At 42.7% G+C, this 26,756-nt stretch overlaps 1 protein-coding gene and 1 long non-coding RNA gene across 3 annotated transcripts in view; one reads left to right on the top strand and one right to left on the bottom strand.

The window, feature by feature from the left end:
• Nucleotides 1–1,933: 1,933 nt before the first annotated feature.
• LOC311592323 lies at nucleotides 1,934–22,404 on the bottom strand. Its single transcript, XR_014777381.1, has 4 exons — nucleotides 20,263–22,404; nucleotides 6,692–6,978; nucleotides 4,512–4,777; nucleotides 1,934–3,334 (listed from the first exon to the last, which is right to left on the bottom strand). It is a non-coding gene; the product is annotated as an uncharacterized lncRNA (long non-coding RNA).
• SLF2 (SMC5-SMC6 complex localization factor 2) overlaps nucleotides 19,452–26,756 on the top strand; it is a 54,568-nt gene continuing 47,263 nt past the window's right edge. For both annotated transcript variants that reach the window (XM_084772594.1, XM_084772593.1), the window contains exons 1-4: nucleotides 19,452–20,258; nucleotides 23,142–23,185; nucleotides 23,794–24,515; nucleotides 26,100–26,154. In XM_084772594.1, the coding sequence (XP_084628720.1) occupies nucleotides 20,119–20,258; nucleotides 23,142–23,185; nucleotides 23,794–24,515; nucleotides 26,100–26,154 (961 nt within the window). In that variant the 5' untranslated portion in view covers nucleotides 19,452–20,118. The remainder of the gene's footprint in view (nucleotides 20,259–23,141; nucleotides 23,186–23,793; nucleotides 24,516–26,099; nucleotides 26,155–26,756) is intronic.

Here is a 26,756-nt window from a genome sequence, read left to right as displayed (position 1 = left end):
AGGAATGTCCTCCAGGAGCATCAGGCAGGCAGCTCGGTGGGACATGTCCTCACACTGAACTGGAAAGCGTGAGTCACTCTCTACCCCCGAGATCAGAAAGACAAAATGGCAGGAAATAACTGCAACTCAGGAGCGCCACATGGCAAGCAGCACTTTATAACTGCTGCAGGCAACATCTCAACACTTGCAGTCTTGGGGTTACATGAGAGACCCCCAAGTTGGGCTCCAAGTTTTCTCCCCAAAGAGCCACAAATACGGACCATCCCCACCCCACCCCTGTCGGGGAACACACTAATGGGGAACAAAGGAGAGCGGGTGAGATGCCAGGAGGGAGAAGGAGGGAGCAGGCATCCAAACTGCTCATTTTCCCCTAGGAAGCATAAGGCCCAGCCACTACGGTGGGTGAGCAAAGCAAATTGGTAATGGGTGATCCAGATTGCATCGCGGAGTCTTGCCTGCTTTCCAGGCACTTACTGAACTTTTATAACTCTTTTGGGGGTAAGGCAGAAAAAAAACAAAAAACAAAACACCGTGGTTTCTTATTGACCAGTTGGGGAGAGGGAGTCTTAGCTGGCTGGTCCAAGTCTGTTGCTTCTCCACAAGGCCATACTGTAGTCCACCCAGAGATGCTTTTTAATAAATGTATTAAAGGAAGAGAGGCTAGAAAAACCATCATGTGATCATCGGCTACAGCAGCTTCAAGACTGCAACAGGGCAGTCTAGAAAGCACTAGAAAAATCATTGTTTCAAAGAGAGGGAAAACAGAAGGCAGAAGGGGAGAAAGCCTTTGGATGGTAAGTTTCCTTTTTATTCATGTTTATCTTGCTTGAAACACAGCTTAGAAGAGTAAAGCGGGAGCTGGAGAGATGGCTCAGTGGTTAAAGAGCCCTGTCTGCTCTTCCAAAAGTCCTGAGTTCAATTCCCAGCAACCACATGGTGGCTCACAACCATCTATACTGAGATCTGGTGCCCTCTACTAGTGTGCAAGCTAACATGCAGGCAGAACACTATAAATAATAAATAAATAAATCTTTAAAAAGAGTAAAGCGAATGTCCTCAAGTATATGACTGAATAAATAGGTATGTGAACGCATATCATCCCTGGCCAGGACAAATACAAAGCAAAAGCCACCTCAGAAGGGGCCCTTGTCCCCTCATGGCCAACATAAACAGACCCGACTTTGAACTCGTTTTAAGGGCAGTTGGTAAGTGCCCTCACATCTGCCTTCCCACACTCAGCCTACCCCTGAGATTCATTCATGTGGCTGCACATATCAGAAGTCTATCTTTCTTAGGGCTGCGTGGTATCCCTCTGTGTAATAAATACACCACTATTTGCTCTTGCCTCTATTGGGATAGCAGTGTGACTTCCCTTTTCGGTGGTGGCATAAGGCTGCTATGAGCGTTCTTGTATTATCTTGTGGTGGATGTCAGCACTCATGTCTACAAAATATATATCCAAGAGTGGAACTGCAAGGCCACATCATAAATGGAACAGCTTGACCTTCAGGAGAAGTGGGGCCATGTCAGTCTATTGCTTTACCCTGTGAGGTCATCACAAAGGAGGTACTCAGCAAATATCTTTGGAAATAATAAAAGAATACTGATAGAAAAATCAATTTAACCAGAATTAATGTGTACATTTGATGTGATTTTAATTGGATAACAAGAAGGGTTTTATTTGGAAGGGAAAATGAATTAAATGATTTCAAAGTTACATAGTAGAATAAATGCTTGAGAAAGGCAAATAAAAGTGTGAAAAAGAGAAATAAAGAGTGAGACTTGTCTTCCAGATATCAGACTGAACTATAAAACCTCTGTAATTAAATCAATTTGGTATTGGCATGGGAATAGATAAATGGATTTGTGGAGTAAAAGAGAGAGCCCAGAAATAGAGCAAGCATACATAAGAGAATTTACTACACGACAAAGTTGGTATTTCAATTCCATGAAAAAGAATGGATTATTTAATAAATGGTGCCAAGTCAACTTCCATCTGGAAGAAAATAAAACTGGATTCCTATTTTATACTACTTACACATATGAACTCTGTATAGATTAAAGACAAGTGTGAAAAAAATAAGACAATAACAATCTTGAAAATTTAGGAAGCTACAAGCTCAATACAGAGATGGGAGGGCACTTTATAAACCAAGGCTGGAAACCCAGAAGCTATAAAAAAAAAATAGACATATTTTACCTTGTAACATTTTTTTAAAGTTTTATATGGCAAAATAAAAATAAAAATAATAGACAAGGCGCTGGAGAGAGTCCTGGCTGCTCTTCCAAAGGACCAGGGTTTGATTCCCAGCATTCACATGGTGGCTCACAACCATATGCAATTCCACTTCCAGGAGATCTGACATCTTCATCTGTGGGCGCTAGACAGACAAACATACAGGCAAAACACCCATGACACATAAAGTAAAATGAAATATTTTTTAAGTACACAAATGACGGACTTGTACAGGAGAGATGGGTAATTGAAAACAATAACAAAGGAGGTGTTATAAGAAGACAAAAGGCACATGACCCAGCACAAACGGTAAGAAGTACGTCACGAAAGAGCATTGGAATGATCCACATGCCCAGGAGGAGCCGCTCATAACCGTTAATACTCAAGATGATGCAAATCCAAATGAGATATTATTTCACCCATTTCAGACCACAAGAATTAAACCAGGGCGGTATCCACTGCCAGAATGAAGGACAAACCGCTTCCATACTCACGGTAGAAATACACACTTCTACAACCCTTTGTAAACAGCTTTAGAAATTGAAAATTATGCATGCTTTTGATCCATCAGTCCCACTATTAGGTGCCAAGAAATGAAAACACTGGTATGCAAGTATATGTTTGTATATGTACATACCAGGGTTTTGCATATGTGCTCACATATGTTTGTTCACTATGTACATGCAGTACCCGAAGTGGCCAGAAGTGGGTGTCAGAGCCCCCGGAACTGGAGTTACAGATGGTTGTGAGCTGCCACGTGGATGCTGGGAACTGAACTTGACTCCTCTGGAAAAGTAGTGTGAGGTCTTAGCTGCTGAGCCACCTCTCTGACCCCCAAAGCACCATTTTTAGCTTCTAGAGATTTCTATGGTGTAAATCTTCCCATTGTGCCCAATTTCAAGTCAGTAGTTAATGTCACTGAAGAAACAAAACAGAACAGGTTGAGACTAGATGTGAGCAATCAATTCTAGAGTACCGGGCTCCAACATACCCATCTTTTGGACATATTTCACCCAGCTAGCTGCATATCTGTTGGTCAGCCATTGAGAAAAATGAGATAGTCCTTCAGAAGTCTTCTTGGTGAATTTCCAAGGGGTACTGTTCAGTGGGAAAAAAGAAAAGAAAAATAGAAACATGGAATCTTATTTTTGTAAAACATATATTGATAAAAATTGCATTTGTGTGTATATGCTATTTGCACATAATTATATTAATTTGATGAGGAGCTGAGAGGAAAGTTAAACAAGAAGGGCATAGCTATGGTTTACACATGCATATACTTTTTTTTTAATTTTTAGACAAGGTATCATTATACAGTCCTTGCTGGTCTGGAACTGGCTATATAGACCAGGCTAGCCCCTAACTCACAGAAACCTGCCTGCCTCTGCCTCTGCAGTGCTGGAATAAAAGACTTGAAACACTCTACCTGGGTTTTGGGGCTTTGTGGGGGGGGGGGCAGGTTGTATTGGTTTGGCTTTGGTTTTTGTCTTTTTGAGACAGTTTATGTAGCTTTGGCTGTCCTGAAACTTGCTCTGTAGACTAAGGTGGCCTCTGCCTCTCAAGTGCTGGGATTAAAGGTGTGTGCCACCACTGCCCAGACTTACCTGTCTTATATAGAAATATTTTCAATTAAAAAAGAAGGAAATAAGCTGGGTGGTGGTGGCACATGCCTTTAATCCCAGCACCTAGGAGGCAGAGGCAGGCCGATTGGTGTGACTTTGAGGCTAGCCTGGTCTACAAAGTGAGTCCAGGACAGTCAAGGCTACACAGAGAAACCCTGTCTCAAAAAAAAAAAAAAGAAAGAAAGAAAGAAAGAAAAGAAAAGAAATGAAAAAGAAAACGAAAAAGGAGGAAATAAACTATCCTGAGCCTCTGACACCAGCCTAGTCCCTTATAACTTGTTTATAACAGGCACTTTGGGATATAGGGAGACATAGTTCCATTCTTTGATTCAGCTAGAAATATAAAAGCAAATAGAGGGAAACTTATTATCTGCAATTTGGTATGAACTAAATACAATATAGGGACAAATAAAATAAAAATGGACATTTTACAAAAGCCAAGCACACTGCTCCTCCCCCAGCCATCTTAGGCCCAAGCTCGCTGTCAGGACAGACACCCCCATTTCTAAAGACTCTGGGACCAGCCTGCTTTGTCATCATGAAGGACTGACCTTGCAGGCCTCTTTAGCTCCCTGTACCCTGCCTGCCTCTAAAGATACACTTTTATCTCTCAGCTTTTACTGTTTTACCGTAACTGATTTACTGCTAATCACCATGGAAACAGTTGGAAAATGTGAAGAACACAAACAAGGAAGCCACAGAGTCAGGAACTTTCCAGGCGATACAAGGTTTGGTCCTGGGATCTGGTTCTTCTTCTTCCCACCATGGTGCTTGCAAGTCCAGCCTCAGTGGGCACTACCCCTCTCTGGTCCTGGAATCCCATGCTCCTCTCCACTTTCTCCTTGGGTGGCCTTGGGGAACATCCATTACTTCAAGGGAGTTCAGTTCTTCTAGGCTTCTCCTTTACTGCAGGTTTTGTCTTGGGATAGCACAGGAAAAAAAAAAAAAGCAGACAGCAATCTGTGTCTCTGAGCCAGGGGTTATTAGCTTAATCCCAGGAAATCCAGTTGGCCCCAGCAGCCTTTCCCCCAGGAAGTCCCAGACTCTGAGGAATGTCCTACCCAGAGAAGCATCTCAGCTGGTTAAAATCCCTCCCTCCAATGGATAGCCCTGCCACCCTGCAAACTGTAGTCTCCTCACTGCTAGGGGCCACCTCACCCCAGGGTCTTAATTTTCAGGCACAAAACTGGTGAGCATCCTTGGCCATAGAAAGACTATCTTACCTCCAAGTGTTTATTGTTAATTTATTTATTGTTCTTGTGTAGCCTGGTTTCTTTTCTGAGATAGTCTCTCATATGTAGCTCTAGCTGGCTTGGAACTTGGTATATAGATTCTCATTCTCTCTCTCTCTCTCTCTCTCTCTCTCTCTCTCTCTCTCTCTCTGTGTGTGTGTGTGTGTGTGTGTGTGTGTGTGTGTGTGTGTGTTTTGCCGGCATGTGTATGTATAGACTACATGCATGCAGTGCCCACAGAGGCAAAACGACGATGTTGAATCACTTGCAACTGCAGTTACAGATGGCTGTGATTCATCTCCCCAGTCCCTGTTGTGTTTCTGAGACAGAGAGTTTCGTATAGTGCAGGCTAACCTCATACTTAAGATGTAGTCAAGGCTGGCCCTGAACTCCTAACTTACTTGCCTCCACTTCAAGAGTGCTGGGATTAGAGCCAAGTACTACACTGCCTGGCTGCTACCTCAGATTTAATCATGGCACTCTGTGTTTGGGGTTGGGGGATACACGTGCCACGGAATGTTCACAGAAGGCAGAGAACAGCTCTCGTGGGTGGGTCTGTGCCTTCCACCTTGTTGAGGCAGGGTCTCTCAGTTTTGCTACTGCGCAGTGTACTTTAGGCGACCTGAGATTCCAGCCAATGTTCCTGTCTCTGGCACCTCTCTCGCCCTAGCATCATTTTACATGGGTTCCAGAGACTGAACGCAGGGCATCAGGTTTTGGAGGCAAACGCTTTAACCTGCTGAGCCATCTTTCTGGCCCCTAGACACAGCTGTTCGTTTGTTCGTAAAACTCTGTTAAATATATTTCATTGATTATATCCAAATTTTACATTTAATCTAGCCTCTTGTGGCATTTATATAAAGTACTGAACTGCACAAGAAAAAAATCCGGAGGGATTGTTTTTCTTTTTTCTTCCCCCCCCCCTTTTTTTTTTTTTTTTTTTTTTTTTTTTTTTGGTTTTTTGAGACAGGGTTTCTCTGTGTAACCCTGCCTGTCCTGGCTTCGCTTTGTAAACCAAGCTGGCCCCGAACTCACAGTATCCCCTGCTTCTGCCTCCTAAGTTCTGGGGTTAAAGGTGTGTAGTTAACTGTGTACCCTCACCTCACATGTGTATACATTAAAAATGCTGGACTGGGCTGGAGAGATGGCTCTGAGGCTAAGAGTACTTATTGCTCTTCCAGAAGACCTGGGTTTAGTTCCCAGCACTCACACGGAGGCTCAGCAACTCCAGTCCCAGGCGATATGACATACTCTCCTGGCCACCACTGCCACCGCGTATGTATGGTACACAGACATACATGCAGGCAAAACACCCATAAACATAAAAAGGGATAAGTCTTTTTTTAGAATGCTAAACCATAAACAAGCAAAATATCCAAGTTTTTCCTTTTCTCTGATTGTGATCTTAGTGTTCTCTTAGGAAATGCATTCTCTCAAAATGGTTGTTGTGTCCCCTCTGCACTGTCTATCCAGTGCAAGGCCTGGGTGCTTTTCCAGCATCACAAGTAAGTAACGGCAAAAGCTGTGGCTCCTCCCGCCTTTCTTGGTGCCTAAAGTGTATGCAAAGTGGATAATCTACCAACGCATGCAATATACGTTACCCTGGGGTTGGCTGGGGCTTGTGGGTTTTGGGTTTGGGTTTCTACCCCCCCAAACACATCAGATATCTTGGACATCTGTTCCTGTCAATATCTAAGCATTATTGTGCCTGGCAGGTGTGGACCCCTCTCCAGAGAAAAACAGGATTCTTCGGATGTCAGAGGCTGAGGCCGTGCAGTAGGGCCTGGAGGACTCTTCCGTGCCTTAGTAAGCAAGCCTTACAACCACCGAAGAGGAGGGTGTCTTCAGATCTGGACTGCATTCACAAGCAGCAGAACTGCCTTCGATCCTTCAGAGAAAGAGGTGAGACGTAAATTAACTTGATCATTTATTCAGAGGTATTTCAACACAGGAGTAATAGGTTCTGCCATCATAATTAGAAGCAAAGGTTTTTTTAAAAAGGAGGAACGGAAGAAAATTCATGAGTAAAAGTTTTCCTTTGTTACCTCTGTTAAAAAGGTATTGTATGCTCATTATTTAACTCTTACTTCATGTGATACTTTCGCTTAGCTACTAAATCCATTACACTGCAGAATAGACAGGGCACCCTTTACATGCTCTCATCCTATTGGGCGCTCCCCAATCCTTGCTGTGTTGTTGTTTTTTCTCAAATATTCTACTTGAGCTTGAAAAGAATGTAGGTTAATGCTGCGATTTTTGTCTACCATCCTCAGTGAAGGAAGAAATCAGAAGACGAAAGTCCAACAAATTCCTAGCTATGGTTAACATCTCAGGCTGGGGATGTAGCTCAGAGGTAGAGCTTTCGTCTACCTAGCATGTGTGAGGCCCCGGGTTCCATCCTCACCACTGAAGAGAGAGAGGAGATGGGTGATAGATAGTTAGATAGATAGATAGATAGATAGATAGATAGATAGATAGATAGACAGACAGACAGAGGGGATAGGTGATCGATAGATAGATAGATAGATAGATAGATAGATAGATAGATAGATAGACAGAGGGGATAGGTGATCGATAGATAGACAGACAGACAGAAGATGGATGGATGGATGGATAGATGGATGGGCAGATGGAAGAACAGACGGAAGGACAGACAGACAAAACAGGGAAAGGGTAAGAGGGAAAGAGTAAGAAAAGAAGAAAGGAGAGGAAACCTTTCAAGTTGAATGGTATCTCAGGATCCCCTCAGAGATCCAAATCCAAAATTGTTCGAGTCTCTTGTATTATTTGTACGTAACACTTTAGGTCATGTCTAGATATTTTGTAATACCTAGTACAATGTAAATTCTATATAATTGGTTGTAATAGAGTTTGGAAGATGACGAAGTCTGCACACATTCAGAACAAAGGTTTCTTTTTTTCTTTCAAATATTTTCAATCTTGATATAGTTTAAATTTTTATTTATCTTTATCCGATGTGTATGGGTGTTTTGCCTTCATGTAAGTATGTGTACTGTGTGCATGCCTGATGCTCAAAGAGACCAGGGTGGGTTCTGGCACCCCTGAAATTGGAGTTCCAGCTGGTTATGAGCCAGCGTGTGGGTGCCGGGGAGAGCAGCCTGTGCTCTTAACCCTAGGGCCATCTCTCCAGTCCCAGCTTCACACAATGGCATCCACTGATACGGATGACCCACGATATTGGACATCCGGAAGTTCATCTTGCTGAAACCATCAAAGTCTTTTTAAAACAGAAGTTCTTAGACAGTAAAAATGTTGTTTACAATTGTCAATTCAAGGGTCTGAAGAGATTGCTCAGTGGTTAAGAGCACTTGCTGTTCTTCTAGCCCTACTAGGTTTGATTCCCTGTTCTCACATGATTGGCTTACAGCCAGTTCCAGAAGCTCTAACATCTTCTTCTGGGTTCCTCGGGCACTAGGCACCCGCGTGGCACACAGACACGCACGCAGACATAATAACCATACACATTTTTTTTAAAGGCAAGTATATAAAAGAAAGTGACAGTTCTCTGACTTTACCCTTCCAATCCAATCCTGGAGGGCAAGGTGGAGGTGCTGTCAACTGTGTTATGTGCAAACAGCCCCTGACTTACGATCGCTCCCCTTAATGGCTTTAGACTTTATGACAATGTCAAAGCGACACATTCGGTGCGCATTGGGGTTTTGAGCTTTTCCTGGCCTAGCAATACGCTACATAATACTCTCTGGCAGGTGCTGGGCAGGGGCTTGCAGGCTGCAGCTCCTCGTCGGCTGGGAGACACAAGCAGCATTCCACAGTGAACCCAGTTACCAGACTGTGATGCATGAAGTGCATTTTCCACTTTAATGTTTTCAATTTCCCATGAGTTTAGCAGGCTGTAACACCACCGTCGGCCAAGGAACAACTGTAATTCCTAGTAGATGTTATGTACACACAAGAATATGCTAGTTAATATTACATGCCTGATCGTAAAAAGAAAACACACAACATAGAGGAAATTTCACTATATGCATACTCTGCTTTTTCCCTTTATCTCAACGTATCTTCTTTGTATCCATACATTTGTATCTTCTCTGGTGTTTTTAATGGTTGTATAGTATTCCAGGATAAAGTTGTTCTGTGAGGTACTTAGTAATTGTCCTCTGATGGACATTTGAATAAGTTTCAGTTGGCGGTTGTGAACAATACTGTACAGGCGGCTTTCTGCCACACATGAAACCTCCTCCTAACCCAGGTATTCAACCTGCTTCCTTCCCTTTGGTGGCTGCCATTTGCCCTTTGAGGTTGTCTGCTTTTAAGCCTCACTAAAGAGCAACCTTCTGCCCCTAAGCTCTCCTGCCGGGTGATCAACACAGGGGACATTTCAGGGGGTTTTTGTTTGTTGTTTGTTTGTTTTTTGTATTGCAAAATGTACAGCATTTATTCACATACAGACAAAAAAGGCACAAATTCTACTAAATAGTTCAACAACAAAAAAAATACAGCCGTCTTCAACTAGTTTTATAAATAGTTTCAAAAAGGGGATAGAACTAAATACAGGACTGGGCCATGTAATATAAAATAGTCACCTCTACACAGACTTTGTTTAACTTCTGATTTTAACTCTTCATGCACCTTTTTTTTTTCTTTTCAATTTTAGCTGAATGGACGCCAAGCTAGGCACATAGTGAAAAATCCTCTGTACAAGGTTACAAATGTAATGACAAGTTTGTCCATTTTAAAATAATTAAGATTTGTACACAACACATAAAACCCTTCACCGTAAGTAGCGACAGCCCACCTAGCCACTTGCATTCTATTAGTATTGAGCTTGTTTGTTTGTTTGTTCTTTTGAATCTTCCTTGTGCATCCTGACCAAGAAATATCTTTGATTATGATCAATGTATTATGAACATTTCAGTTTTAAGTGCTCTTTGCCACCATTCCATTATGTAAGTGGGCATCACAAGACCCGTGAGGTGTGATTTATGTAGTAGGCCCTGGCTCTGGCTCCTGTCCACCTTAGGCAAGAGTAAGGGAAATGCCTATTTTACAGAGTTCACCAACCCAATTTCCACCTCCAATATTGAGGAGGGCAGATTAGTTCTTCATCCCATAATATGCTCGCTTGTCAGGCCCGAAAGTGCCATATTTTCAGAGAAACATTAGTGACTGAGCACCCTAGATTTGGTATCCCCATTCAACGGGCCTATGTCTTCCTGCCAGTTCTGTCGTCCCTAACCAAGTGCTCAGGCCACCAAGTCCCTCATAATTACTGTGCAAGCAGACAGCTGTAGTGTCCTATGACCAACATACAGCCTAAACATGTCAGAATTTCCAGTCCTGAAGGCGGCCAATCCTGAGCTAACCTAGGCTGGCATAGGTAAAGTCCTCAGAATGCAGAATTTCTGGAAACCTGTGGAATAAGCAGCATGTGACAGGGTGGGGGAGGTTGTCACAAAGAAGGGATGGATTTCATGAGAATTCAGTCTCCAAGTGAGCTGTGGGTACAAGTGTCCCATGGGTTGGTATATCTGTGGACACCTGTTGTTTGCCCATTTGCTCTGCTGAACCAGAGAAGTTCAGAATTCCCCCAGCCTGACCTCTTGACTTCACACCTGTCCGTGTCTAAGTGTTTCACTGTGATGGAAACCAGCAGCCAGGGCCTCTAGAGTCAGGCGAGGAACTTCTTGGCTCTGCTCTACCACACAAAAATCAAGCTAATTCCTCTGCTTCTGGCTGCTCAGAAGGCTGCTTTCTGCCCGGGTCATAAGAACACAAAGTAAACATTTCGTGTTTGGAAGAGTTCCAAAAGAGAATACTATGGGAAGGACCATGTAAGCCTCCGACACAGGAAACTAGATTCCGGAGGAATTTGGTCCCAGATGCCTGGAGCTTGCCACCTCTTGGGAGCTCAGCCTTGAAGACTACTTCAAGGGTGAAGGCCGACTTGGTGAGTGGGATTGAGAAGACAGGGGTAGGGGCAGCCCAGAGTAGCTGGCCAGGGTTTTCCAAATGCAAAGAACGCTCCCAGGCTCCTTCAACACAGTGGTTTTCTGGGCCTCTAGCTATTTCTGGCAGGATGCTGAGTGCCTGGGAAGCAGGGTCAAGGGACATAGGCAAGAAAGAAAAGCATCACTGTTGGGGACCCCAGCCAGGAATGACTATTGGGTGACTTCTGGACCGTCATCTGGGGATGTCCAGGTGCTGCCTAGACCAGCACAGCTTCTGCCTTGGGTACATCTTCCTGCCAAGTGTCATCCATAATGATATAAATAAATGATAGCTATTAGTAACTGGTTAATAACAGTGATCATCAGAATGAAGATTTATTGAGCACTTACTAGATGCTGCCAGGCACTGTTACAAGTTCTTTATATGGATTAACTTAATTAATACCAGCCAATGAGACTGGCACTACTGCTAAGTCCATTTCACAAATGAGAACTCTGGGGCATGGAGAGGTTAAGTAACTTCCCTAACAGTAAGAAAGACGACCCAAACCCAGATAGACTTGTTCAGTAAACACTCCTTGACACCCTGCTGTTCTGCCTCTTGAGCTGATCAGTCGGAGCCCCGAAGCTTTTAATCTAGAGAAAGCATTTCACTGTAAGGTCACACACAGCACAGTGAACCCAGTGCTCATAAGGCCTGAGCAATGAGCAACCAGGTCTCTTTAGGGATAGGACAAGTTGCACCACAAATGGCTCATACAAAATCCCAGAGGCAGCAGTGAGGCTGACATGCTCAAAGATGTTCAACACCATTCCTGTGACTGGCTCTGTCCAGGGAGCACCAGGAGGGATGACGTCTATACAGAAGATATCGAGAGATCAGACAGTGTCATCTCTGGGATGGCAGATCTTTAAAGTCGGCAGGGGGGCAGGGAGGGCCATGTCTTCTGTGATGTTCCATTTTGTTTCCTTGTATGTGATGATTTAGGAATGGCGTGGTCAGGGTGGCTTATTAGAGATAGTGGAGGCTTCGATGTGGAAAGTGGATTAAAGCATAGCAAAGTGGGAGTCAGGGAGCCCAGAGTGGAAGCTGTTACAAGAGACTGAGGACTGGCCGACCGATTTCTGTCAGGGTGCAGCTAAGAGACGGAAAGGATCTTTCAGTATTCAAAATATGGATTCTTCTAAAGCAAATAAAATTATAAATCACTTAAAGGAATATGGGAAAATATAGAAATATGCAATTGACAAAAGATATTCAAGTTGTCCCCCAAATATATAAATAGATATTAAACCAAATAATTAAGGTTGATGTAAAATAAAACAGTGAGGCACTGGAGTCTGAGCTAAGAAAGTGATGCTCTGATATGTCACTGGGGGACAGTAAATTAGTTCAGCCATTTATGGAAAGCAATTTGGAAGCACGCAGTAAACTTGGTAACGCAGCTCCCCCATAGTCCAGTAACTTCCCTTCTGAATATACAACCCATAGAGGCCCTTGTACACAGACACAAAGGCATGCGAGCAGATATGCCCACAGCCACGTGGTTTCTCACGGGCAAATAAAACTGCAGGCTATTCACGCATAATTAAAATGTACATGTGCATACTTTTTAAGATGCACAGAAAGTAAGCCTATATATTCTCGTGGGCTAAGTATGCATGAGACAGAGACTGTCAGTTGACTTCAAAGCCACAACAGTGGAAAAGAAGGGGATCAAAAGGGGTGGCAGTTTAAAAGCAAACAAACAAAAAGACCAGAAAAAAAGTAACTAGATAAAAGATTAAGAGTTGAGGATGTGCCAGGCAGTGGTGGCACACGCCTTTAATCCCAGTACTCAGGAGGCAAAGGCAGGTGGATTGCTGTGAGTTTGAGGCCAGCCTGGTCTACAGAACGAGTTCCAGGACAGCCAGGCAGCCAGGGCTATAAAGAGAAGCCCAGTCTTGAAAAACAACAAAAGTTGGGAATGCAAACTAGTGGATGTGTGCTTACATTGTGTTCTGTATGTATCTGTATGTTTTACATTTGAAAAAAAAAAAACAAGAGGGATCAACAGAGATATTGAGGCGCACAATCAGCAAGACTTGCCAACTGGTAACACAGTATGGCTAAGGGTGAGAAAGGAAGGGCAGGCAGTCATGCACGTGTTAACCACAACGTAGCCTGTGTATAACTGACTACCTGGTAGTGTGCTTGGTGGCTCTATCATTATTTCAGTGTTTTGCTACTGATAAGGTGGCAAGGAATGCCTTTATGCACTTATCTTTATGAATGCTCCAGTCTATCTGTAAAGTGGGTCAGGGAACAGGTACATTTTGGTTTTGATGGATATTGGTCATTGGTCCTTGTAGATGACCATATGTATTGGTACATCTGGTTCTTTCTCTTGAGGAATGAGGACAGTAGAATGCTTGCCTAGCACACAGAAAACCCTGGATTGGATCCCAAGCACGACCGAGTATGGGGACGCATGCTTCTATTCCTGGCACTCCATAAATGGAGGACAGAGAATCCAGAGTTCAAGGCCACCTTTGGCTACATGAGGAGTTCTAGGCCAGACTGGGATACACCAGACCTTGTCTTAAAAAAGAAATTCTTGGGTAGGAATCTTGCCTACTCTCTGGGCATTCCTCTCAGCACTGGGCTAACCAGTGAAGGAGGGTAAACAGGATCTCCTAGTTCTATAGAAATAAGCAAGCAGTGGGGAGTATGCGAGACCACTGCTGACTGCCCACTTTGACAGCACACATGTCAAATCTCACGGTCCCCAGGGTTTGGTGTTGAGAGGAAAGGCAACAGATCCACATGCCCCCATTTAGTCAGGAATGTGCTCCCTGTCCACCTCTTCCACACCGAGGCTCAGTACCAGGTACCACTTATCACAGAGCTGACATGGACAGTGGACAAGGCCACCTTTTCTAATTTATAGGAATGTGCTGACTAAATGGGTCAGAATCCAGACTGTGTAGAACAGGGCCTGATCTACAACAGGTCCAGTGAGTGCTTGGTGTGGACATTGCTAGTGTGAAGAAGTGTTCTGTGACTCCCTGTCTCTGTGGGAGGTTGGAAAGTGGGTCTGATTTGATTTTCTTGTAACTTCTTTTATTTATTTACTTAAACAAAATACTTTTTTGGGACAGGGTTTCACTGTGTTGCTCTGGCTGTCCTGGAACTATGTAGAGCAGGCTGGCCTTGAACTCACAAATCTCTACCTCTGCCTCCCCAGTGCTGGGATTAAAGGCAGCTGGTCAGCTACTAAAAATGTCTTCATTACCTATTTAGTCCCCGGAGGGTTAAGTGTGAGAACCTTGATTATGCTACTCAAATCAAAATCTTGAAGTTTGTATGGAATCCTTTGCACTTAAAGTATTGTCACATGTCTTTTTAAGAAGAGACATTATTTGGTGCTTGATATAATAATATAGGCCTATAACCCCCACCCTCTGTGATCATAAGTCCTAGCACCCACATGGTAGCTCACCACCATTGTAATTGCAATTCCAGGGGATTTAGTACCCTCTTCTGGCCTCTGAATATTTGTGGTACAGATATACATACAGGCAAAATAACTCGTATACAGAAAACAAATACACACACACACACACACACACACACACATCACAACACCACAGTCAGTGTGTTAAATTCTGGCAAGAGCAATGCAAAAGTCCGGAATCAAATTATTACCCCAAAAAGGCTCTCTACAGCTCCAGGGGAATCAAGTTCTGCACAAAGGACAGTTCGAACAGGGGATATAAAACCTCTTTCTGCCTGTCACTCTCCCTTCTCACCCATAGCTTTCATGCAGTTACTAGATTACTGAGGACCCACCAGAGCTTCCATCAGCTTTCCCTCTATCCAGAAGCTGTTCTAGGACAGGAAAGAAAGGACATACTAACAACAAAACAAACAAACAGAAAACACAGAATCGGGGTCACCTACTACAGTCAGTGAAATGTACAGCGATTTCTCCCTGTCAACAAGTTAGCATTCACTGCTCCAGGAAAGACAATCTATAACTCAAATCCGTTCTGAGCTCACATAGCATGTGCACTGCACCCACATTCTCTATGCCCCGGTCCCCGGGCAGTCATTATTGTTTTAATGTTGTCTGTGGCTTATCATTACTCAGCTTCAAAACCCCCTAACGGCTCTCTAGCCATGTGTGAGAAATGCCTGCCTGCAGGCCAGAGCCTCTCAAGCCAATAACTCCCAAACCTTGTTTACATTTCTAGGTAGATAAGTAAACTACAACTTGGACCTCACTGTCTTCTCCTCCCTCCTGTATGTATGCACACAAACATAGGTATATATTACAGAAAGAAAAAAAGCCATTTGTATGTGTGTGTGTGTGTGTGTTGTATGTTACATGTTTAAAGTCAGAACAGCTGTGATGACACACTTAGAATCCTAGGTCTTAGGAGGTAGAGGCAGGAGGGCTGTGGAGAGGATGGGCTGGCTACTGACTTCAAGGCTGAGCTATCCAGTGAGGCCCTGTCTCAAAACAGCAGAGGTCAGGGATGTAGCTGGATGGCATGGGCCAGGCTCCTGATTTGATTCCCTAGCCGAGAAGACAAAGAATAAAGCAGCTAAGCAGTAGAACAGGACACTGGTAGATACATCAAAATCACAAATATGCTCTGCGCCTCGGCGTCTGCGTTTTGAAACATTCCACGGTGAGATGCCGTGAAGTAGGTGTTCTTAGCTGCACTTTTTGCAGTTGTATCTACTCACTCCTCAGGTTGTGGTGTTATATTAAATTTGGTGTCTCCCGGGCAGCCCCTGAAGCTAAACTGGTACTTTTCCCAAGCATTTGCTCAGCCCTGCTGAATTCAACATGTTTGCAAAGGCAGTTTTTTAGTTGTTTTTGTTTTTTTTTTTTAGTCTTGAGCCATGGTAAGCTCACCTTCCCTACTTGAGACCCTCATGTGATCTCTGTTTTCTCTGTTAAGCTTTCAAGTTAATTATTTCCTGTTTCTCTGAGTCTGTTCCTTATCCCAACTCTCAGACCACCCTCTACACACGGCTACCCCATCCACTCCCCAGCACATGGGTCTTCGTCTCTTGGCCTGCCCTAGGGTAGGTAACCTCCGAGACCCTTGGAGTTAACTATAGCAATCTCAACACAAAAACATGCCATTCTTGTAGAAGCCAGAAGTTGCTTTCCACGGTTCCAGCTTTTCAGCGAGGCTTTGTTATGTACTGATAGTCTCCTTATTCTCCTAATGCCTGAGTGTGCTAAGATGCTATGTGAGATCATTTGCCCAAAATGTTTAGCAAGTCTCTGTGACTGCTTGCGATCTCTGGCATCCTTTATATGGTCACTCCTTTCAGGACTCCCCACCCGTGAGCTCGCCTTTCCTGGCAAACTTGGCCCACTGTCCATGTAACAGTGTTTCCCTTACTATCTCTCCCATCCCTTCACATCAGAGTGGGCTTAGTGGGCTCAAGACACTGGGTGAACAGGGCTAGACACATGACTAAGTAATTCAGGGAACCCAGAGTTCAATTCCCAGCACCCACATGGTGGCTACCAAGCGTCTAGGGGATCTGGTGCTGTCTTCTGGCCTGGCAAATGGAGCATAGATATATATGTACACAGAATACCCACACACTCCAGGTCCTGGGCCTTTGCTTTCTTTTTCCCATGCTCAGAAGTCTTAGCAAACTAGCCTTTGACAATCCAGCTTTCCTTTTTCTAATACTCCTGGGGATCTGTTCTAGCTCTCTCACCAAGTCTTGCTGACATTGTTCATCATCATAACCTGCCCCCTCCCCGACCTCACCTCAGTCTTTCTCTCCTATCTTGTCACCCCCTCAGAGCACACACAAGAGCTCTTTTGGTAGCTTTTACTGGTTTCCTGGCCATCTATTTCCAGTCCACTAGAAAGTAAAGGAGAGGGAAAAAAAAAAAAAAAGCTCTCACAAAACTGGGAATAGCTTAGTGGCAGTGTGCTTGCCTCATATGCATGAGACCCAGAATTCCAGCCTCAGTATCTCAAAGAGATGGGAGAAGCCCTGAGGTTAGAGTATCTGTGTCTGTGCATAGTGTATATGTGCACATTTACAGTGAGAACACGAGTACAAGCACACAGCAAAGGTTTACTTCTCTTTGAATGAGAGGAGTCTTGGCCCCAGCCATCTGTTAGTATGTTGACTGCTGCCAGAGCCCGCTCTGGACAATATCGACCAGTACCTGGACATGGGACGAGAGGCCGAGAAAATAGAAAGACATAGGAAAAGATAGAAAGGATATAGCAAAGGAGATAAGGAAAAAAGACAAGTGTTCGGGAGGACTAACAGTAAATACTGTAGCCCCGAGTTTATTTCTCTCAGAGCTTTTATACAGTATTCATCCGTGTGAACCAGAAGATTCTTGGACCAGAAACAAAAGCTGCCAATTACTTTAGTTATCTATATGCTTAGACCTTTTTCATCTCAAGGCTGAAGGAGTACATCAAGCTCACATCCACACCTGGTAACAATAAAAAAAAAAACTTCCTTATCTAAGAAGTTAGCCAACACACATATCTTGTCAGGTCCTTCGGGCTGTGTGAGAGTTTTCAAGCCAAGGTCATAAGTGCTCTGGCTTGCTTCTGTTATGCACTTCAAAGAAGCAGCTCCCGACAGAGTGCATCCTATCCTGCAACCCAAATCTGTATCTTTTTCCTGTTCAGCTTAAACAATGAGAAGCCTTGATGTTTATTGAGGATTTAGGTAACTACTTCCCAGTTAAGAAGAGATTTTTAAAATTGTGCTTTCATTATGACTCCATCTCCATTTATTGATCAAGGGATTTCTTGCCTCACTTAACTCCATAATCTGCTGATCAGATTAAGAAAACGTGAGAACTGCTGTTTGGCAGCATGAGCAGAGGCTGTAAAGTGATACTTCGGAACCTGGACGATTAAAATACTATAATCCAAGAAAACTAGCTAATTGATCATGCAGAACATATTCTTATTGCTTTGTATGGACATATTTTTATATGCTTATTTATTTGTATGCAATAGAATGAACGGGATTAAAAGTTTTGTACACGTGCTCTGTTACAGAAGCAGGGATCCTAGAGCAGAAATATCCAACAGAAAGTACTAAATCAAGGAAGGGACAGGAAACAATGCACACTAAAAGGCATAAACAAATATATGTCGTCACTCAACATATTTTCAGCACCCACTGTGTTCTTTTTAAGTATAAGGAACAATACATAGAAGCAGTACAGTAAATTCTCAGTTACAAGAAGCAGAAAAAGTGCCCTTGACTTTGGTATTTCTTTTCTTATATCATTAAGACATGGTATATAGCTATGTGTTCTGGACAAGACCTGTGTTTACTCTTTACCTTCTACTTTGCCAGCCTATTGGTCACTTTATTCTCATTAATTCTTCCTCTTGAGAGCTACCGAGGAAAAGAAAAGAGGTGAATTTCAGGTCAGTCTAGGGCGCTTAGCAACGAAGCAATTCAATCTCAGTACAATAAATTTGGGAGACCTGTTCAATTTTTTGTATGTGTCATTTAGGAATTTGCTCTATCCAACTGAGGGAACATTCCTCTTAATTAAAGCCTGGACATCTTTGAGATTAACATTTTGTTTATTAACAATCATTGCAAAATATTTTTTTCAGTCTCTTGAAGATTTTATTTTAGTTCTTTTGACCCAGGATTTTTCTATATTGTCAAGGCTGAACTCAATATCTATTTCTCTCTCTAAAAAATACATGTCTTTTACTACACTTATGTCATGTGTGTATATACTGACAGAAGTCATAGGATACCTCGCTGGGTGGAATCAGTTCTCCTTCGACCATGTGGTCCTGGGTCAAGTGAGCATTTGCGCCCTGAACTATAACCACAGCCATGGCCTTAATTTCTCGACCCTTCTACCTCAGTCTCCCAAGGGCTAGGATTACAGACCTTCCTAACAGCAGCTGGCCGGTCACTGCAGGAGTGTGTCTGAAGAACAAAGGAAAGGGATTCATGTGTTTGTACCAATTACACGAGAGAATCGAAACTCATTTACATTGCTGGGTGTTTTTGTTTGTTTTTTGTTTTTGTTTTTGTTTTGCGTAAAATTACCCAGAGAAGTGAGTGATATACCCAGTGTATGCACATGGAAAGTGAGGTGCCTAAATACTCTATCTGGCCAGTCTCTCAGTTTGCGAAGAACACTGCAGCCTAACAGCCTTCAAAGCACAAGCATTTCACAAATGAGGACTGGTGTCCCAAAAATCTGCAAAAAAAAAATTTTATTTGCAGGGACTTCATGGGAAGCCCATGACAGACAAAACGCTTTTACAGAATTTAGAAAAAAAAAGTCTAATTCAAAGGTTGGGTGTCGTCCCCCACCCTCCCCACCCCTTACCTCCATGCGTCGTCCCCCCCCCCCAAAAAAAGGGAAAAACTGTATCACAGTATAGAAGATCCCTCAACAATGGTCAAATCACATTGGACACAGAAGGTTACTGAGGAAATGGAGACAGCATTATGGCATTCTGGCCTACGATGCTAAAGTGACCATGTAATACAAGGGCAGCTGGGCACTTCTGTAGCACAATGGTGACAAGTGTTGGCCATCCTCACTGTAGACAGCTGCCAGCTCGGGTTTACTTCTGCAAGCCTCACTCCCAGCACTAGATCAGGCCGGGCGTCGCCAGCTGTCGTAGCACCCGCCACAGCCGCCTCTTTCCCACTCCCACGCACCCGCCAAGGCCGACGCGGCCCCGACGCGGAGGCGCGCGTCCTGGGCGCACGTGACGGGTCTGGGGAGGGCAGTTTTCATTCTCCCCTCCCCTCCCCCCTCCAGAAACCCGCCTTCTCCTTACAAGCCAAAGCTTCCAGTTGGGCCACCACTAGAGTGACCCTCAGATGAGCCAATCACGACGCGGCACCTCAAGTAAGGCCCGCCCCCTGACGGTCTTCAGGTTCCTTCCCGCTCACACCGGAGTCACTTCCGAAGAGAGAACCGCCATGAAGAGAGTAGGGGGTGCCGCCCACCTCTGCACCGACAGCCTCCCCGAGTCCCAGCAGCAAGACGGCAACCACGCACCCAGCTTCTCCAGCCACAGCTCATGCCGCCGTCGCCAGCGGCGCCGACATGACAAGGCGCTGCATGCCCGCTAGGCCAGGTTTCCCCTCATCCCCAGCCCCAGGGTCGTCGCCCCCGCGCTGCCATCTGAGACCCGGTAGTACCGCCCCTGCTGCAGCGGGAAAGAGAACAGAGAGTCCTGGGGAAAGGTACCGTGCAGAGGGCTTGAGAAGGGGCCGGGTCGCGGGGGCATGGGTACAAGGGAGGACTGCGGACCGCTGCTTTTCAGTTCCCGCCATCCTCAGCGAGCTCAGGCCTTGATGTTCTGGGGCCTGCAAGCCCTCGCCCCGCCTCTGCGCGGGGGCTTCTGGGAGTTGGAGTCTCCTTTTCTGTAGTTGGGGTGTTGCTTTTGGGCTAGTGACCACCGACCTCGGTGGGTACGGAGAGCCCGCCTTAGGTAGAAGATTATTTTTATCCTTTTCGAGAGCTTGACCTGGGACCCTCCCTACTCGGTGCGTCTATTTAGATCGTTCTGATCCTGATGGTTTCTACACTGTGAGTGAAATTATGTAAGATATGATAAGGAAAACCCACGAATTACTTTATAGTAGTACAGTGTACGCGACCATTCACACTGAAAACATTTTTGGAATGCACCTATTCTCTCATTGAGTAACTTTCTGCCTCATCAAGAGACCTTTTCCTTTTTTTCTTCTTCTTTTTCTTTCTTTCGTTCTTTTTTTTCTTTTCTTTCTTTTTTTTTTTAAGATTTTTCTGGGAGCTATGTAATGGAGAATTTCATCAAATGACATCTTCAAACAATAAAACATGTTTAAATTATCTACGAACTTGGTACTGTCTTTTTTATTTTAATCTATGCCTTAATATTGGGATTCAGACTCACAATCCTTTATCTTAATTCTGAAAGCCAGAAAGCTATGAAAAGCAAACGTTTTCATTAAGTTTTCTACTACAGCTTACTTGGCAACTTGGCCAGGCTGACCAGAGCTAATCAAATGTTGTGAACGGCCTTATTCCACTGAGTGTGAGTATTCATAAGCTCTCCTGGAGAAATATTAGTATTTTGACTGTAGATTGTAGCACCAGACCCTTCTGGGGGCCGTAGATAATACATTAAAATATTTCCTTTCCAAATTCTAATAAATTAAGAATTGTAACACATTGGGCCCCAGAATGTTCGGATAAAGGTTTGTGAAGCTGTTGTGATTTTTTTTAACCAGGTATAGATAAGTAAGGGACATTTCTCTGTGTTTCATCTTAGGAAACCGTTATTTTTACCTCCAGAAAGTTCCACTTATGGTTGCATGGCTTACCCACAGCCACGTTTTTCTCTCTCTTTCTCTCTCGCTGATGTATTGAGAAGAATTAGGTTTAGTACTATAGGGAAGAGAAATGGTGTTACATTTAGTAAAACGATGTTAGGATATCTTGATTTGAACTTGCTGCTTCTGGGTTCTTTTGCACCTCACCACTGCAATAATAGTGCGTCGATTGTCTTCTCTTGCAGCCTCTAGAATTTCTTCCCTTTACTTTGGTGGAGTTAATTTACCTAACATAATTTGCTTTCTGTAAACAAATGCATGTATTCTCTATAACCATTTAGGTTCTCTGAGCATACCTGTGGAGTCTGGGTACACCAGTAAAGACGCACATTGCTCTTCTAATGTGACCGGTACAATGTACAGGACAGAAAAGGAAACCAGCCTTGGATTTGGATTGTTGAGGCTTTTCACTGATTGCTGCAGCATGAGAGGAGAAGTGATTAGAGGCGCCAGTAGCCTACAGCTTCCTCTCTTTCAACGAAATGGATGCATTTCAGAAAAAATTACTTACTGAATTTTTTCTACATGCATCAGCCCCTTTTGTAGCTGACAACATGCATGAACAAATCAGAGTATAGGTTCTGGTGATAATCATTGCCCATGTAGGGCACAGTAACGCATAAAAATTATTAAAGCTAGAGTTTTGTTTTTTTTACTTGTTAAATGTCATGTCCTTTTTTTAAATCCCATTTTACTCAGGTAGTATACTCCTTTTGTAAAATTACCTTTTAAAAAATATACTTTACTTACTGTTATTTTATGTGTATGAGTGTTTTGGCTGCATGTATAACTGCACCATGTATGTGCCTGGTGCCTAAGGAGACCAGAAGAGGGCATCACATACCCTTGAACTGGAGTTAGACACTTGTGAATAGTCCTGTGGGTGCTGGGAACCCTGGTTTCTTTGCATGAACAGCAGGTACTCTTAACCATGGAGCCATCTCTTTAGCCCCTTGAACCTTTTGTTTGTTTTTGTAGGGTTTTGGGAGGGGTGTGTGTGTGTGTGTGTGTGTGTGTGTGTGTGTGTGTGTGTGTATCTATGTGGTCTCACTGTATATCCCTGACTGACCTAGAATTCACTCCATAGACCAGTCTGGTCTAAATCACACAGAGATACACCTGCCTCTATCTCCTGAGTGCTGGAATTAAAGGTGTGTGCCACTGATCCTTGATAATCTTAGGGAATCTTAGATTTAAAAAAAAAATTTGATACACAAGTTGTGTCACATTCTACTTCTTGCTGTTTATGTAGTTTACATCTTATGAAACAAAGAGATTAGTGTAAGAGTCTTAAATGATGCTTTCTGGTTGCCTTATACATTCTTTTTCAGTTACCTCCTCAGATCAACCTAATTGTTCATTCTCCCATCTGCCATTCTACTTCTGTTGTAAAGTGTGATAATGTTTATGATCTCCATTATTTATCAAGTTTCTGTTTGATATTTTTTACCAGTCACCAGAGATAACAAATGGAATCAGATGTTTCTCCCCAGAATCTACCCTAGCTTGTAGATATAAGCATTCCCAAACTAAACCGCACTTACCAGTTGCCTGGAGTCACACTTCAGTTTTGCCATTTTATTGCTCTAGCTTTCATAAGTCTCAGTATGATTGCTATTATCAGATTTGATTAGTTAAGTCAGACAGTGAAATCTATTATATTAATCTAACATTCACCACTTAATCTAAAATACTGAAGTTTTAATACTTGGTTTTATGATGCCATATTAGTTGTGCTTTTATTTTCAGGAAACAATCAATCATAGATTTCTTCAAGCCAGCTTCCAAACAAGGTATGCATATTGCCAGTGTTTTTTATTTGTTTGTTTGTTTGTTTTGATGAGTTGTTTTAGAGGTGAAGAGAGCCTCCAAACTTTGATTATACGTTCAGAATTGAAAAATGAGCTGTTTTAATGAAAATGTGGTAAACATTAAACCATCTATCTGTTCTTCTTAACATTAAAAAATACTGTAGTTTATAGTGTTTATACTGTTTTTATTCTTTAGGACAATAGCACACAAATAGAGCTATAGGGAGGTTAGATGATCTAGCAGAAGGGATTCATAAAAGTAAACTTCATAGAAGGTAAACCTGTTTTTTGAGAGATTTTATTTATTTTATGTATATGAGTGCTCTATCTGCATGTCAGGAAAGAGCATTAGACCTTAGTGTAGATGGTTGTGAGCTACCACCTCGGTGCTGGCAATTGAACTCAGGACCTCTGGGAGAGCAGACAGTGCTCCTAACCACTGAGCCATCTTATCACCTAAATATTAATTGCTTGAAGTTTTTAGTAGCTTCAGTATAGTTATAAGTTCATAGTTAATATAAATAATAATATAAACCAGTTTATTTTTAATAATGTATGATTTGTATGTGTTTTAATTGTGGCTGTTTTAGACAAACATATGTTGGATTCTCCACAAAAATCAAACATCAAATATGGAAGAAATGGATTATCCATCACTGGGACAGAGCAATTTGAAAGGAAATTGTCTTCACCAAAAAAACCTAAACCCAAAAGAATGTCATCAGAAGGAAGTCCTATTTTAGAAGCTTTCATGAAAGGTGGTAAAGAGCACCACAAAGATCGCAGTGTCCATGAGTCACGTCGGCCTTGTATGTCACTAGGTACCAAATATTTACCCAAAGGAGCAGGTATCTACCGATTGCCCACAGACATGAAGGCACGGAAGAAAAAACACCGGTCCCCAGAGAAAAGGAAGTCGTTGTTCATTCATGAAAGTAACAGGGAGAAGAATGACAAAGATCGAGGCAAGACCAGTGAAGACTCCAGAAAACAGGCCCCAGTGACAGAAGGTGACATCTTCAGGAACAGCTCCAGAAGTGTTAGTAGCAGAAGCAGCCTGTCCCGGCCCCACCCAGGAGAAGGCCCCCTGGGGGCCAGGTTCCAGTTGTCCTTAGCTTCTTACTGCCGAGAACGAGAGCAGAAGAAGTTGAGAAAGGAACAAATGGAGCAGAGAATCAACTCAGAAAATTCTTTCTCAGAAAAAAGCAATCTTTCCTTAAAATCCTCTGGTTTAGGGAAAAAATGCAAGCCAAGGCATGAACACAGTAAACAGAGTGACGCTGCCCCTGGGAAGAGTAATCTCTCAAATCTGGTACGTACCATGATCCCTGAGTTGGCTTCCCTACTACTGTGTCATGGTTAGATCTAAGTCTAAAAGTGCTTATTAATCCATAGTGTTAAGGAAATATAGGTGCACAGTTAGGACTGACACTCGTTTCATTTGGTTTTCTCTACCCTACATTGAATTCAGTAATTTTCTTTACCCTAATTTTTTCAGACCAGGAGCAAATATCTTTTCTAAAGGGAAAGTAAACATCTTTCCAGGCAAGTATAATACATTTTTAAGTTAAGATTTGCCTTAAAGAATGACAAATATAAAAGAACAGGAAACAACTTAGAGCAGTGGTTCTTAAAATATCCTTGGAGCAGTAGCAACAGCAGCACTTGGGAATTTGTCAGAAATACAGTCTCTAACCCAGTGAATAACAGTGGAGTTAGAGCCCAGCGATCTTCTTATAAAGCCTCCAAATAATTGATTCATTCTAAAAGTTCAAGAACCACTGTTTCAGATTATATATGTCTTTAATGTATTTATTTTATTTGAACCTATATGTAGAGGCCAAAAAAAGCCACCAGATTCCTGGGTCTGGTTGAGCTGTCTCATGCAGGTGTTAAGAACGAAGCTCAAGTCCTACAAGAGCACAAGGCTTTTAAGCAATGAACTATTTCTCCCTCCCCATGTATACATCTTAAATCATTGATTGGGTGTGTCTTGAGAATATAGAATCAGATTAGTACTAAAGCTTTTCCTCTTCCCCAGAAAGTCATTGTTAATTTCAGACTGTATCTACATACAGCACAAATAAAGTCAGATGTGAAAAAGTACATACTTGTAATCCCAGCGCCTGCAAGGCTAAGGCAAGAGGATTATGAGTTAAGAGACTATGCTGGCCTACACAGCCTAACCTGTCTCAAAAATCAAACAAACAAAAACCCAAAGCAGTGCAGAGCTGGGAATGCTGCTCAGTGGTGATCTGCTTGCCCAGCATCTGAGAAGCCCTGAGTCGAGTCTCCAACACTGCAAGGAAGTGCTGTGTTGATTAAGCTACTAGGAAAATCTCAAATCAGATAAACCAAAAATAACTATAATGTACGAGGTGTGAATAAAAAGAAATCTTGGCATTGTATATTACCAGACTGTATTTGTAAATCCAGAGGCCTGTTTGCAATAAGGTAATGCCTTTATTTCTGAGATTGCTGATGATCAATAGATGTAATATTTAGTCCATAGACTAATAATTTTCTCCTATTGTACTTTTGAGTTATGAATATAAATTACTGTTAGCTTATGAAACACGGACTTCATTTTTGTGATTGTTTTTTAAAAATACATATTTTATGATGCAGATGGCCTTCACTTGTGTGTGTGTGTCTGTGTGTTTCCCTAGTGCTAGATATTGGATTTGAACCTTGCATGTCTAGACAAGCACTCTACCACTGAGTTCATCTCCAGCCCATACCCTTCATTTTAAGATCTTTAAAGGTGTGTTGTTGTTGTTTTGTTGTTTTAAGCTACCTCTGAATGTGAGTGCTTGCTTATTGATCTAGAAGTCTGTTCAAATGTAAGTTCATATTCTTTCCAAAAATCCTAATTTTCTTCTCTTTTTCTTCATAGGAAAATGGACATCTCTCAAGAAAAAGATCATCTTCAGACTCATGGGAACTTTCAGGTAGGTAGCATGAGACTTAAACAGAATTTCTAAGTGAGTTTGTGTCTTCTTCATACAGCTTTTTAAAATAAAAATTTTCAAATATTCAGTTCCCCTCCTAGAATTGAACGTCTCAGGTAGTTAAGAATTTAATAAAATTGCCGGGTATAGTAGTACATACTGTTAATCCTAGTGCTTGGGAGGCAGAGGCCAATCCGGTCTACAGAGCAAGTTCCAGGACAGCCAGGGTTACATAGATATCCTGTTTTGGGAAAGAAAAAAAAGTTTGATAAAATTGTATCCCAAAAGAATAATATTCAGAGCTAGGGGTGGTGACGAACTTAGGGCAGTAGACACAAGACCATCTAGAGGTTGAGGTCAGCCTGAGCTACATAGGATAATACCTGACCTCAAAACATAAAAATGCTTCCATTTCTTCTGCATAGTCTGTTGCCCTGCCTTCGTCAGGAGTTCCTAATGTGTTTTAACAGTGTATTCTTTTTACTGATACTGAATTTCACCTCTGAATCCTTGTCTCTATCAAGAAATATAATGCTGATGTTAGGCACAATGGCACAGATTTGTGATCCTAGCAGTCGGTAGGTGAGGGAAGGGGATTGCCA

The sequence above is a fragment of the Acomys minous genome (assembly GCF_964271855.1).
Source record: "Acomys minous genome assembly, chromosome: 2".
Lineage (NCBI taxonomy): Eukaryota > Metazoa > Chordata > Mammalia > Rodentia > Muridae > Acomys > Acomys minous.
This window is presented reverse-complemented; position numbering and strand designations above follow the sequence as displayed.